Here is a 14,227-nt window from a genome sequence, read left to right on the forward strand (position 1 = left end):
ATCTCTTCCATACCACTTTCAAAGTTGCATTGATTAATTTTATGCTCAGCAGTAAGAACAGTGATTACACAAAGCTATGTGAACCAGCTTTCTCCCATTCAAATAATATTTTGGCAACTTGGACTAACATAATAGCTAGCCCGGTATAGAAGCCAACTATCATGTGACAATGGATAAGTGTTATTTATATAGGCCCCATGGTAGGCAAGATGCTTTATAAAAGTTAAATGATAAATCTCTACCTAAAGTTGTTTACCAGAATGAAACAGATTTTTAACTCAGGCCTGAATCAGGGATGTGAAAAAGTAACCAGTTAGCTAATTACCTGATAAGTATCATCTTTACTGGGTGAGGCTTACTGAGGGTGATTCTCACTGGGAACTGGTTAATGGACATCTGGGAGCAGACTGCGGCAAGCGGGGGGGGGGGGGGGGGGAGGTCACACTAGCCCAGCTAGCTGTCAACCTGCAAGATCCTGCATAAATGGTTTGAACATAAGAATGGCCGTACTGGCTCAAACCAAAGGTCCATCTAGCCCAGTGTCCTGCCTGCCACCAATGGCCAATGCCAAGTGCCCCAGACAAAGGGAACAGAACAGGGAATCATCAAGCAATCCCTCTCCCGTCACCCATTCCCAGCCTCTGACAGAGTCTAGGGACACCATTCCTACCCATCCCGGGTAATAGCCAATTATGGACCTAACTTCCATGAATTTATCTAGCTTGTTTTTGAACCCTGATAAAGTCCTAGCCTTTACCACATCCTCTGGCAAGGAGTTCCACAGGTTACTGTGCGCTGAGTGACAAGAAAGTTCCTTTTGTTTGTTTTAAACCTGCTGCCTATTAATTTCATTGGTAACCCATAGTTCTTATGTTATGGAAACAAGTAAATAACTTTTCCTTATTCACTTTTTCCATACTAGTAATATTTAATAGACCTCAATCATATCTACCCTTAGTCTCTTTTTTAAGCTGAAAAGTCCCAGGCTATGTCTACAGTGGCATTATCTTGCGCAAGAACTCTTTTGCGGAAGAGTTCTTGTGCAAAAATTCTTCCAGAAAAGAGCGTCTACACTGGCATGTGCATTTGCACAAGAGATGTGCTTTTGCACAAGAGCATCCATGCCAGTGTAAATGCTCTCTTGCACAAGAAAGCTCTGATGGCCATTTTAACCATAGGGCTTCCTTACACAAGAAATTCATGTTGCCTGTCCTCTTGCACAAGAACAGTTGCTCAAGAGAACTTATTCCTGAGCGGGAGCATTAGAGTTCTTACACAAGAAGCCCTGATTTCATACATTAGAACTTGCGCAAGTCAGTGTACTTGAGCAAGAACTCGTGGCCAGTGTAGACAGGCAGCAAGTTTTTGTGCAAAAGCAGCTGCTTTTGCACAAGATCGTGCCAATGTAGACAAAGCCCCAGTGTCTTAAACTCTTTTTATATAGGACCCATTCCAAACCCTCTAATCATCTTTGTTGCTCTTTTCTGAACCTTTTCCAATGCCAAGATACCTTTTTTTGAATTGAGGTGACCACATCTTTACGTAGTAGTCAAGATGTGGGCATACCATGATTTTATACAGAGGCACAAAGATCTTCTCTGTCTTATTCTCTATTCCTTTTTTAATGGTTTTTTGACTGCTGCTGCACATTAAGTGGATGTTTTCAGAGAACTATCCACAGCGACACCAAGGTCTCACTCAAGTAGCTATAGCTAAATTAGTCCCCATCATATTGGATGCATAGCGGGGATTTTTTCCATTAGGCATTATACATTTGTCAACATTAAATTTCATTTGCCATTTTGTTGCTCAGTTTTGTGAAATCTTTTTGAAGCTCTTCACAGTCTGCTTTGGTATTAACTGTCTTGAGCAGTTTAGTATTGTTTGCAAATGTTGTCACCTCACTGTTTACCCCTTTCTCCAGATCATTTATAAATAGGTTGAAGAGGATTGGTCCCCGCATGGACCCTTGGGGAACACCACTAGTTACTTCTCTCCATTCTGAAAACTTACCATTTATTCCTATCCTTCGTTTCCTGTCTTAACCAGTTATTTTAACCTATGAAAGGACCATCCCTCTTATCTTTACTTAAGAGCCATTGGTGAGGGATCTTGTCAGAGGCTTTTTGGAAATCTAAGTACACTTATATTTAGTAGATCCACGTTGTCCACGTTTGTTGACACCCTCCCCCCCCAAAGAACTCTGGTAGATTAGTAAGGCATGATTTCCCTTCACAGAGCCCATGTTGACTTTTCCCCAGCAAATTATGTTTATTTGTGTCTGACAATTTTATTCTTTACTAGTTTTAATTACTTGTTTTAACTAATTTGCCCAGTACTGACATTAGACTTACCAGTTTGTAATTGCCAGGATCACCTCTAGAGCCTTTTTTAAGTATTGGTGTCATATTAGCCATCTTCCAATCATTAGGTACAGAAGATGATTTAAAGGATAGGTTATGAACCAGTTAATAGTGTTGCAATTTCACATTTGAGTTTTCAGAATTCTTGGGTGAATGCCAGCTGGTCCCGGTGACTTGTTAGTGTTAAGCTTATCATTTGTTCCAAAAGCTCCTCTAATGACACCTGAATCTGGGACAATTCCTCAGATTGGTCACCTAAAATGAATGGCTCAGGTTTGGGAATCTCCCTAATAGCCTCAGCTGTGAAGACCAAAGCAAAGAATTCATTTAGTTTCTCTTATCTTTCAGTGCTTCTTTTGCATCTCGACCGTCTGGGGGTTCCACTGGATTGTTAGTAAGCTTCCTGTTTCTGATATACTTACACATTTATGTATAACAGGTTAACTGATTAAATGGGATTTTATACCCCTAGCCTGAACTCACTTCCTTTATGCCATCTACCAGAACAACTTGCAGTACTAAAAAGAAACTGACAAAATCTTACTAAAAATAAATGCATACCACAGTACTCACTATTTCACACACACACTGCAACACAGCTCTACTCAAAAAGAAGGTGCAATACAAAACATACCAGAAGACTTTGCTTTACATATAAGTCAAGCAAGTACTTTAATTGACACATGCTGATCCAAAGGAAAATCTTGTACCAAAAAGAAAAAAATTGAATGAACATGGATGAAAGTTTCTCTGGATTTGGTAAACAAACTGTACAAGCAGTTATCAGGAAACATGGAAAAATAGTTTGGGTGCTGCCAAAGAGTTACAAATTCTAATGTAAAAGAAAACTCCCAGTTAAGAGCCAAATGTTAGCTGTTTTCCAAACACGTGTCTATTAAATGCATACACACAGGTAAGAAAAAAAATGAACACACTTACTCCACATGATGTAAATCATATAGTACCTCTCATCTCTCTACTCAAAGGTATATTTAGTCCTTTACACCACAAATGCCACAATACATTTGACAGCAGCGTATGAGCAGGTTAAACGAAAGAATCTCAATTTACTTTGGTTAGTTCTTAAATAGTTTATTGCTGGGAGGTAGCACATTTGTGAAAGGGGCAGTGAGGGCAGAGAAGGATCCCATTTTATAGTTGGTACACAAACATCTAGTCAGAGCTCAAGTTCTGGAGGAAATGTTAAAAGATAAATTTTCCTGCTACAACTGAGTGAGTCTCAATACCATGGAAGGTACAGTTTCTCTGATAGTTTTATACTACTGGTGTGAAGTGATTGATTTATTCCCACTAGATGCTAACTGCCATCACAGTGGGAATGCTGGATAAATAGCATCTGGGAATATCCAGAGAACTAGAATTTTAGTTTAGATGAATGCTGAATTCTCCCCTTTAACACATGATTCATGGTGACGTTAAATGCTAAAAGAATCAATATCCAGAGTTACTCATTTTTAATAGACAGGGACAGTGAAAAAAACAAGTAGGTATTGGTTCAGAAAAGGGAATTCAGAGTTACATCCTGGGCTAGGCTATGGGATTCTAGCTGTCACATCCTTCTTTCCTTGTATTCTGAAATATTTATAATGCATTTTTTTTTCAAATCAAAGCAAGTATATGTACCTGGCAACAAGATGCAACTTCCCTCTCTCATTTCTGAGCCAAACCATTATTACCTATTTCCAGGGCTTGCTGAACCGCGGCGACCCCTGCTCAGCAGCCACTCTGTCCGGCGATCTGCGCATGCACAGATCGCCCAAACCTGGCTCTTCCGGGTTACAATCTACTCACCATGGGCAAGTAGATTGTATTATTTGTCGAGCCCTGCTCTATTTCCTTCAGTTTTCTGTTGTGTAACTTAAGCCAAAAACTTGCTTCTGCTAATCATGTCATGTTTGTTCTATTGCTTTCTTGGGATTCAGCTTTCTGTCCAGAACTCATGAATTGTGACTACTATTGTCTTTGTCAGACTGAAAACCCCTCCCCACAGCAACATGATAGAAAACCTGCAGAAAGCAGCTCAAATGAAGTGGGATAAGTAAAAAAGCTGCAGTATGGATATAGTGTCAAATCTAGGGCTGTTTGTATGTGTATTTTTCCCATACTGCTTTGAGCTGTCCGATTTAGCTCCACAACTGTTGGAGCTTGTTCCCAGAACCACAAGCAATGTCTCATCCTGCATATTCAATACTCTGTATAGAAAAGGGTTTATCAAAACTGAATTTACATAGATTACAGTGTCTTCTACAACCACAAACCCAAAAGTGATCCTTTTGCTGAAACCTTTTAATTACTAAGCACTGTACTTTTATCCTGTAAAGGTGTTTTACAGTGTACACTGAAGGGCAACAATTAGTGTTGATGAGGTTTCCACCTTTCAGTGAAGAAAGTCATTACTACTGCATAAAGTAGATACCCAAGAAGAATTATGAATGTGCAAGCCAGTGGTCCAACACAAAACCAGGATGCAAAGAAGTATATCATACACAAGGAAAGAAGAGTCCTGTAGCTAGCCAGAAATCTCAGACTGATCCTTGGTTGCGGAGAACGTCTTGATCTTTGTTTCAGTACTGGGCTATGTCTGTTCCTCTCTGCAGGGAATGGGTTGGTAAGATGATAGCGACACAATCTGCCAATAAAGTCTTCCCTAGAGCAGAGAATCTCCATTTGATCAGCAAACTAAGGTAAGAAAAACTTAAAGTCAGTAACAGAACAAGAAAAATGTAAGCAAAATCCATAATTTATTTTTTAAGTTCACACTGGAAAATTTTTTGTATTTTGGTGTCTATTAAGGAAATAGGAAAGAGGATTATAGCAATTAACTCAGCGCACATATGTATTTCAAAATATAAAATTGTTCCAACAAAAAGATACACGTGTATTGTAGTAATTCTGCTCATTTACTATTAGTGGTACAAAACACTAAACCAAGAGAAGGAAATCTGGAATAACAACAGAAGTCGTGCGCAAATCTTATGTCATGACACAGTGGAGAGAGGACTAACCAGCACATTGCAAGGCAGATCTTAAAGGAGTAAGAGGCAGGAGGAAGGAATAAAAGTGATTAACCCTTTTCCTGCTTATTTTGACATCTAGGAAAAGAGTGTTTTTTCATTATGGTTGCATGTGCTAATGTGATTCTGAGAAGGATATTCCTTCTACCTCATCTACCATGAACAATACATTTCAGTGTACTGACCATTTCTGATTTCAAGAGAATGTTGTGACATTTGCTGTGACTCTTGAGCAATAGGAGAAAAAAAAGTGATTCCAGGTTAAGAGAGCCCTATGGAGTATCTGCAAACTCATGTAGACGTCACATTAACGGTGAGAGTATAAAGCAAGTGTGTAGGCTGTACAGAGTCAGAGGGAGAATAGGAATACGCAACTGAAAAGAGAAAGCGACGTCTCACTGGACTTACTCTTTGATTAATTGCTGAGGATAACTGGAAGAACAGTCGCACTAGAGTGGCATTTTCATAACTTCTAATGGGCTGGAGCTCAGTATCTCCCTGGTACTCTATCTCAAACCTGCGCAAGCCATTTATGATCTACGAACAAGAAAGAAAATCACATTAACGATATATGAGAGAGAACTGTCGGTCTGTCCAAGAACTCCTCCTCAATGGTAAGAGCTAGGACCACCAAATTCAGTAGGCAGCTTCCTCTTATCATAACTTCAACACGGTCAGGTTTGGTTGTTCCAGGACAAGAGGGGATTTCCTCTCAAAACCAAAAGGAAAAGAGACAGAATCACCAAATCAAGTACAGTCCTCCAAACGGATATGACTAATGTTGAAAGAGGGCTCAGGGCAGGCTCAGGCTGGGTATGCAGAGTGCCTTCCCCCCAGCTGCGGCAGCTCCGTGCTAGCGGGTCTGGGAGGGGGGCCAGCCATGACACCCAACCTAGAGCTGCTGCTGCTAGGGGATAGGTGGTCCCTTCCCTGGCCCCCACCTAGCCTAATCTGGACCTACCCCAGTCGGGGAACATGGATCCCTCCCTCAGCTGTACTTGCTGCAGCTACGAAGAAGCACTTCTCACCTGGCCCCAAGCTGCGGTGGTTAGAGCAAGCTGGGATACTCCTCTCTTCCTGGGGCAGCCTGAAAACCGAACCCCTCATCCCAGCCCCACCCCAAAGCAACGGTTCAAATGAAGCCTGGACATTCCATTTTATTTTGCAAAAAATGGAAATTAATTAAGGACCCAAGTAACACTGGGTAAATATTCTAGTACTTTATAGCTCAGATCTGAAATGCATTGATACTGGTCTCTCTCCTCTCATCTCTGACAAGCTATTTATTCTGCTGTAGAGGCATAGGCTGCTTTCTTAAACAGATGCTCTAGAACTACTGGGCTGGAAGGTTTCTCTCTTACCTGATACCTGCCAAGAGGCGTAAGAATTAGTCCTGTCTCACTCTCAACGCAGTCTGGAAGTTGCTTCTTTCCATTCTCATCCTGAGCTGTTCCACAGTTCATCATCAGCTGGGTCAGCTGGGCTTCATTCAGCTAGTCAACAAGATCAATTTCTTCATAATTACTCGGTTTAACCACCTTTTTCTGTTCTATTTCCCTATTCACCAGCTCCTGACAACCACAAAGCCAGTGACTGGCAACAGAACAGGAACTGAAAACAATCCATTTACCAGACTACAATACAAATTTAAAAAGTGACTAACTACTTAGATGGCAAGCCCTGGCAGACAGAAGAATTGTTTGCTCAGTGCATCCTGGTTTCTCCCAGCTGTTACTAAGTTCTATTTTCTCTCTTGCTATATGCAGACAGAGCTGTAAACAGAGGAGTTTGAGTGGGAGTTCTGTTGGAGGAGAAGTTTGTATTTGGTTTTGTATTTGTATTGTTTGTATGTGTAGAGGCTTGTAGGGGCAGTGTGCTGGGAAAGAAGCTGAGCTCTGATTAGGGGGTGGGCCTTCACTGATTAGAGGTCCTATAAAGGTAGCCTTCCAGTCAGGCAGCGGCACAGACAGCAGCAGCGGCGCAGGATCCAGCAAACAGAGCGGTCAACAGGGGAGTTTGAGTGGGAGTTTGGACTGTAGGACTCGTTTAGGGTTTGTTTTTGCCATAGGGGGTGTTTTGGGGATTTTTTGTGTGTGTGTGTTTGCTGGACTAACAGGATTTAGGTGAGAAGGCTGATTAACACAGAGACAGCAGTGGCCATAACCCAAGCAGTGGCGGACACAATGAGAGTGAGTGGATGTGGCAGCTGTGGTATGTATATGATTCTGGAGGGGGTACCTGAAAAGAGTTTTGTTTGTATGAAATGCCGCCTAATAGAACTGATGGAAGAAAACATCCGAGGATTGGAGATGCAGGTGGAAACTCTGATCGAGTTTAGAAGGGGGTTTGAGCAGATGATGGAGCAAAGGCATGAGGTGACTGAAGGGGAAAGCTTAGACATGCAGACTGAAGCAGGATCAAAGGCCTCTGAGGAGGGACGGCTGGGCGAAGAAAATGGACAGTAGAAGCATGTGACTATGAGAACCAGGCAGAGGAAAAGATGGGCCAGTGAAAGAGAAATAGAGCTCAAGAACAGGTATGCGGAGTTGGAGACTGGAGAAGGGATACAGCCAGTGGCCACTGAAGGTGGAAAGGCAAGGAAGAAGAGAAGAGTGGCTAGTCCCATACATAAAGGGGAGGAGTCGAATGGGAAAACACCAATGATGAGCACCAGGAGGATACAGGATGGGTTGAAGTTAACAAGAGAAGATAGGAATGGAAAGGACTTGCAGCCAGAGGAAACAAGGGATAGACCAGAGAATCGCACTGTCACCAGGAAAAGGCAGGTCTACGTGATTGGGGACTCCTTATTGAGAAAAATAGGCAGGCCTGGAACCAGAGCTGATCCAGAGAATAGAAGGGTGTGCTGTCTGCCAGGTGCTAAGATACGGGATGTCGAACTAAGGTTGAAGAGGATCCTAAAGGGAGTGGGAAAGAATCCATTGATCATCCTTCATGTAGGAACAAATGATACGGCTAGATTCTCGCTGGAACGAATCAAGGGAGACTATGCTAGGTTGGGGAGGATGCTTAAGGAAATCAAGGCTCAGGTGATCTTCAGTGGGATTCTGCCTGTTCCTAGAGAAGGGCAACAAAGATGTGACAGGATTATGATGCTCAATAGGTGGCTCAGGCAGTGGTGCTATAAGGAGGGCTTTGGGATGTATGGCCACTAGGAGGCATTCACAGACAGAGGACTGTTCTCTTGGGATGGACTTCACCTAAGTAGGGAAGGAAACAGACTTCTAGGATGGAGGCTGGATCAACTGATTAAGAGAGCTTTAAACTAGGAATTTGGGGGAGACAGTTGGGAGATGTCCAGGTAATCTCTATGCTGGATTTTAGCATTGAGAGGGAGGAAAATGAAGTAAGAAAGGATATAGCCGGGGGTAGGAGATTGAACATAAGGAGGGAGGGCAGAGTGGATACTAGTCTAATAGGTCATATTGGAGGTACAATGTCCATGCCAAATGGGGTAAAGAATGTGAGTGAGGTGAAACAGCAAAAATGAAGATGTTTGTACACCAATGCGAGGAGCTTAGGTAACAAAAAGGAGGAACTAGAGCTACTGGTCCTGGAAGTGAAACCAGATATTACAGGAATAACAGAAACATGGTGGAATACTAGGCATGACTGGAGTACAGGTATTGAAGGGTATGTGCTGTTTAGGAAAGACAGAAATAAAGGTAAAGGTGGTGAGTAGCATTGTATATCAATGATGAGGTAGACTGCAAAGAATTAAAAAGTGAAGGAATGGAGAAGACAGAGTGTCTGGGCAAAAATCACATTGGGGAAGAAAACTATTAGATCCTCCCCTGTGATAGAGGCTTGGGGTGTGCTATAGACCACCAGGATCTAATCTGGATATGGATAGAGACCTCTTTAATGTTTTTAAAGTAGTAAATACTAATGGAAACTGTGTAATCATGGGAGTCTTCAACTTTCCAGATATAGACTGGAGAACAAATATTGGTAATAATAATAGGGCTCAGATTTTCCTAGATGTGATAGCTGATGAATTTCTTCATCAAGTAGTTGTTGAACCAACAAGGGGGGAAGCCATTTTAGATTTGGTTTTGGTGAATAGCGAGGACCTCATAGAAGAAATGGCTGTAGGGGACAACCTCGGCTCGACCAATCATGAGCTAATTCAGTTCAAACTAAAAGGAAGGATAAACAAAAATAAATCTGAGACTAGGGTTTTTAATTTCAAAGGGGCTAATTTTAATAAATTAAGGAAATTAGCTAGGGAAGTGGATTGGACTAAAGAATTTATGGATCTAAAAGTGGAGGAGGCCTGGGATTATTTTAAGTTAAAGTTGCAGAAGGTATTAGAAGCCTGTATCCCAAGAAAGAAGAAAAAATATATAGGTAGGTGTTTTAGACCAAGTTGGATGAGCAAGCATCTCAGGGAGGTGATTAAGAAAAAGCAGAAAGCATATAAGGAGTGGAAGATGGGAGGGATCAGCAAAGAAAGCTACCTTATTGAAGATCAAGCATGTAGGGACAAAGTGAAAGGCTAAAAGTCATGTAGAGTTAGACCTTGCAAAGGGATTTAAAACCAATAGTAAAAGGTTTTATAGCCATATAAATAGGAAGAAAACAAAAAGAGGAAGTGGGACTGCTAATCACTGAGGATGGAGTGGAGGTTAAGGATAATCTAGGCATGGACCAATATCTAAACAAATACTTTGCTTCAGTATTTAATTAGGCTAATGAAGAGATTAGGGATAATGGCAACATAACAAATGGGAATAAGGATGTGGAGATAGATATTGCCAAACTCGAACATCTTAATGGGAGTAAATCAGGGGGCCCAGATAATCTTCATCCAAGAATAGTAAAGGAACTGGCACATGAAATTGCAAGTCCATTAGCAAAAATTTTTAATGAATCTCTAAACTCAGGGGTTGTACCATTTGACTGGAGAATTGCTAATATAGTTCCTATTTTTAAGAAAGGAAAAAAAAAGTGACCCAGGTAACTACAGGCCTGTTAGTTTGACATCTGTAGTATGCAAGGTCTTGGAAAAAATTTTGAAGGAGAAAGTAGTTAGGGACATTGAGGTTAATGGCAATTGGGACAAATTACAACATGGTTTTACAAAAAGTAGATCGTGCCAAACCAACCTGATCTTCTTTGAGAAAGTAACAGATTTTTTAGATAAAGGAAATGCAGTGGATCTAATCTACCTCCTTTTCCGTAAGGCATTTGATTGGTTAATTGGTTAAATTGGAACAGATAGGGATTAATATGAAAATTGAGAGGTGGATAAGGAACTGGTTAAAGGGGAGACTACAACGAGTCATACTGAAAGGTGAACTGTCAGGCTGGAGAGAGGTTACTAGCGGAGTTCCTCAGGAATCAGTTCTGGGACTATTATTATTTAATCTTTTTATTACTGTCCTCGACACTAAAAGTGGGAGTGTGCTAATAAAGTTTGCAGATGACACAAAGTTGGGAGGTACTGCCAATTTAGAAAAAGATAGGGATATCACACAGGAAGATCTGGATGATCTTGTAAATTAGAGTAACAGTAATAGGATGCAATTTAATAGTGAGAAGTGTAAGGTTATGCATTTAGGGATTAATAACAAAAATTTTAATTATAATCTGGGGATACATCCGTTGGCAGTAACGAAAGAGAAGGACCTCTGAGTCCTGGTTGATCACAGGATGACTATGAGCCGCTATTGTGACATGGCCATGAAAAAGGCTAATATGATCTTGGGATGTATTAGGCGAGGTATTTCCAGTAGGGATAAGGAGGTGTTAGTGTCGTTATACAAGGCATTGGTGAGACCCCAGTTGGAATACTGTGTGCAGTTCTGGTCTCTCATGTTTAAGAAGGATGAATTCAAACTGGAACAGGTACAAAGAAGGGCCACTAGGATGATCCGAGGAATGGAAAACCTGTCTTATGAAGGAGCTTGGCTTGTTTACCTTAACCAAAAGAAGGCTATGAGGAGATATGATTGCTCTTTAAATATATTAGAGGGATAAATACCAGGGAGGGAGAGGAATTATTTAAGCTCAATACCAATGTGGACACAAGAACAAATGGATATAAGCTGGCTAGTAGGAAGTTTAAACTTGAGATTAGATGAAGGTTTCTAACCATCAGAGGAGTAAAGTTCTGGAACAGCCTTCCAAGGGAAGTCGTGGGGGCAAAAGACCTATCTGGCTTCAAGATAAAGCTAGATGGGTTTAAGAAGGGGATGGTTTGATGAGGTAACTTGATCTTGGCAATTAATTGACCTTTCACTATCAGTGGTAAATAGGCCAAGGGTGGGAAGATAGGAGTTATTATAGAGAACTTTTTTCTGGGTGTCTGGTTGATGAGTCTTGCGCACATGCTCAGGGTTCAGCTGATTGCCATATCTGGGGTCGGGAAGGAATTTTCCTCCAGGGTAGATTGGCAGAGGCCATGGAGGTTTTTTGCCTTCCTCTGTAGCACGGGACACGGGTCACTAGCGGGAAGATTCTCTGCATCTTGGGGTCTTTGAACCATCGTTTCAAGGACTTCAATATCTGAGATATAGGTGAGAAGATTATTCTAGCAGTGGGTGGGTGAGATTCTGTGGCCTGTATTGTGCAGGGGGTTGGACTAGATGATCAAAATGGCCTTTCTGACCTTAAAGTCTATGAGTCTATAAGAGAACTTATGTAAAGTCTCTCTGCTTCCTTTTAGGTTAATGAAAAAGGCAGCCTCTTTCTAGTATCTCCTATTAGCTTTATCGCCTTGTGCACACCCTTTTGCATTTCTATGAAACCTTCTAATGTAAGATGCTAAAGTGTTTTAAAAACACTCAGCCATAAAATGCCCCTTGGTAGGCAGGAAAAATATGCGATTTTTAAAGTGGTCACTTATAGCAAAGTACCTAGAGTAAGATAGCTTGGCCTTGGCATTCACTAGTGCAAAGCACCCACAATTCTAGCAATAATCAAGCTGTTTATAAGCACTCAGCACCTTGGAAAAAAAAATCCTGAAAGTGTCTCAAGATGGCCATTTTTGAATAAGTGGCCATTTTTGAAAATTTTGCCCTAAGTGACTTGATAATGATCATACTGCAAGGAAGTGAGAAATCTGGAAGTAGATTGGGAGTCGGGATTCCTCCATTCATGCTACTTCCTAGTGACAGCACCTAGAAGGAAGTTACATACCCGAAATATCTGGCATAAGTACTCCTGTGCCTTCTCCAAATATTCATCTGTTTTCTTGATGCTGTCTTGCCCAATTTCATCTAGGTCATTGCCTGTATAGCAACCATTCATGTCAGAAGGGACAAACCTAAACCAGGATAGGAAAGACTGACTAGCCATGGTCTCTGCAGAGTGGTCCGATATGGATTTGGCTGTTTGCTGGGCTTGGCCTATTAACTGGGCCAGCCTCAATACCTGAAAAACAAAAAATGGGAGGGTGACTAAATAAAGCAACAGAATAAAGGACACAAATCAATAAGCACGCACCAGCATGTGCACACAGGTCCGATGGTCAGAACAGAATCAGTACATTAACTCAATTAGCTGAAAATGGACTTGTGCTGGTAGCAGTCATGCACCCCATCTCCAACAGAGTAAAGGAAGTTATAGCAGCTGAAGTACAGAGGGGAATGGGAGTGTCCCTCTGCATCCTTTGAGATGCATCTTCCTTCAGATTATTAGCCTGGTGCTTAGGGAGAGTCTCTCTCTCTCTCTCTGCTAAACCATTGGTGATTGCCTTGCTGCTGGCTATTGATTGTTAACACCATTAATCAGAAAGACACAACCACTGCTGAGAGATGAAACAAGTACATGGCCATAGCAGATTGCTCCAAAGCAGTATGCCTAGTCTACCTCACTCCTCAAGGCTGGAAAGCAATCTGCACATTTCTATTTTAATACTTGTCCTGGGCTTTCCAATCCGACCCTACAACCAACAACTCCTCTTGATTTACTCTCTACTTTTAAACAGATACAATTTCTCCCCTCTCATGTGACAGAGCAGATATTCACTGTGGATTCATTTTCTTCACATCAGCAATAAAGGGCTTATGTGGAGCAAGTAAGCAAGATAATTTCTTACCAAATTCCTGACTTCTAGACCAAACATCTGCTTGTACTGGGAGTCCTGTCCTTCCAGGCAGTAAACATGACTCTTCACCTTAAATGAGGCATCTGTGATTGCTGGAGGCCATGATGACAGGAAGCTCCCACCAAGATTGGGGCTCATAAAAATTCGGTGTTGACGGTGAGGGATAACAAGTTCCGGCTCCAGGAATAACTGCTCCCCTAGAATTGGGGTAAGATAATGTGGGGTGGAGAAGACTAGGTTACCTTCCTTCTGATCTGGAGTTCTAGCAATACAGGTTTTTAACTACTCATTGTAACAAGGCTGCTAGATTATTTGGTGGGAGGAGAGACGGCAGAACCCTAGTTATACATTCAAGTTTTTCACTTGTAAAGAATAAAGTGCTTTCATTATTATAATGCCTCTAAAAGTCTATAGACAGAGTACTTCTGGGTCCTGCATGGCTGGTGGAAAGGATATTATGGTCCCAATACCTGTCCAGCTGAGCATGTTCCAGCACCTGAAATTGTAGCTGCCCAAACTCTTCTGTCCCCACCAAACCTTTCCTCTCCCTGCCCACAGTATCCTAATACTCTCAACATGCACCTTTCAAGACACTTTAAACTGATATCTAGAACTTGGGGTGCAAGTTTTTGATAACTAGCCATCTTGCTGAAGTCTGAGTAAATATATACATTCCTGAAGGTATTACAAAGTTTTACTTTTGAGTTAATAACCAATCACTACAAACAATAAAGAGCTGGCAGATAGGAGTTTTA

General features: G+C 41.5%; 1 protein-coding gene across 3 annotated transcripts in view; it reads right to left on the minus strand.

The window, feature by feature from the left end:
- Nucleotides 1–3,018: 3,018 nt before the first annotated feature.
- SMPD4 (sphingomyelin phosphodiesterase 4) overlaps nt 3,019–14,227 on the minus strand; it is a 39,523-nt gene continuing 28,314 nt past the window's right edge. For all 3 annotated transcript variants that reach the window (XM_075897974.2, XM_075897972.2, XM_075897973.2), the window contains 5 exons: nt 13,464–13,669; nt 12,563–12,796; nt 6,760–6,891; nt 5,807–5,935; nt 3,019–5,063 (listed from right to left, as the gene is read on the minus strand). In XM_075897974.2, coding sequence (XP_075754089.2) covers nt 4,737–5,063; nt 5,807–5,935; nt 6,760–6,891; nt 12,563–12,796; nt 13,464–13,669 — 1,028 coding nt within the window. In that variant the 3' untranslated portion in view covers nt 3,019–4,736. The remainder of the gene's footprint in view (nt 5,064–5,806; nt 5,936–6,759; nt 6,892–12,562; nt 12,797–13,463; nt 13,670–14,227) is intronic.

The sequence above is a fragment of the Pelodiscus sinensis genome, chromosome Z (genome assembly GCF_052426305.1).
Source record: "Pelodiscus sinensis isolate ZL-2025 chromosome Z, ASM5242630v1, whole genome shotgun sequence".
Lineage (NCBI taxonomy): Eukaryota > Metazoa > Chordata > Testudines > Trionychidae > Pelodiscus > Pelodiscus sinensis.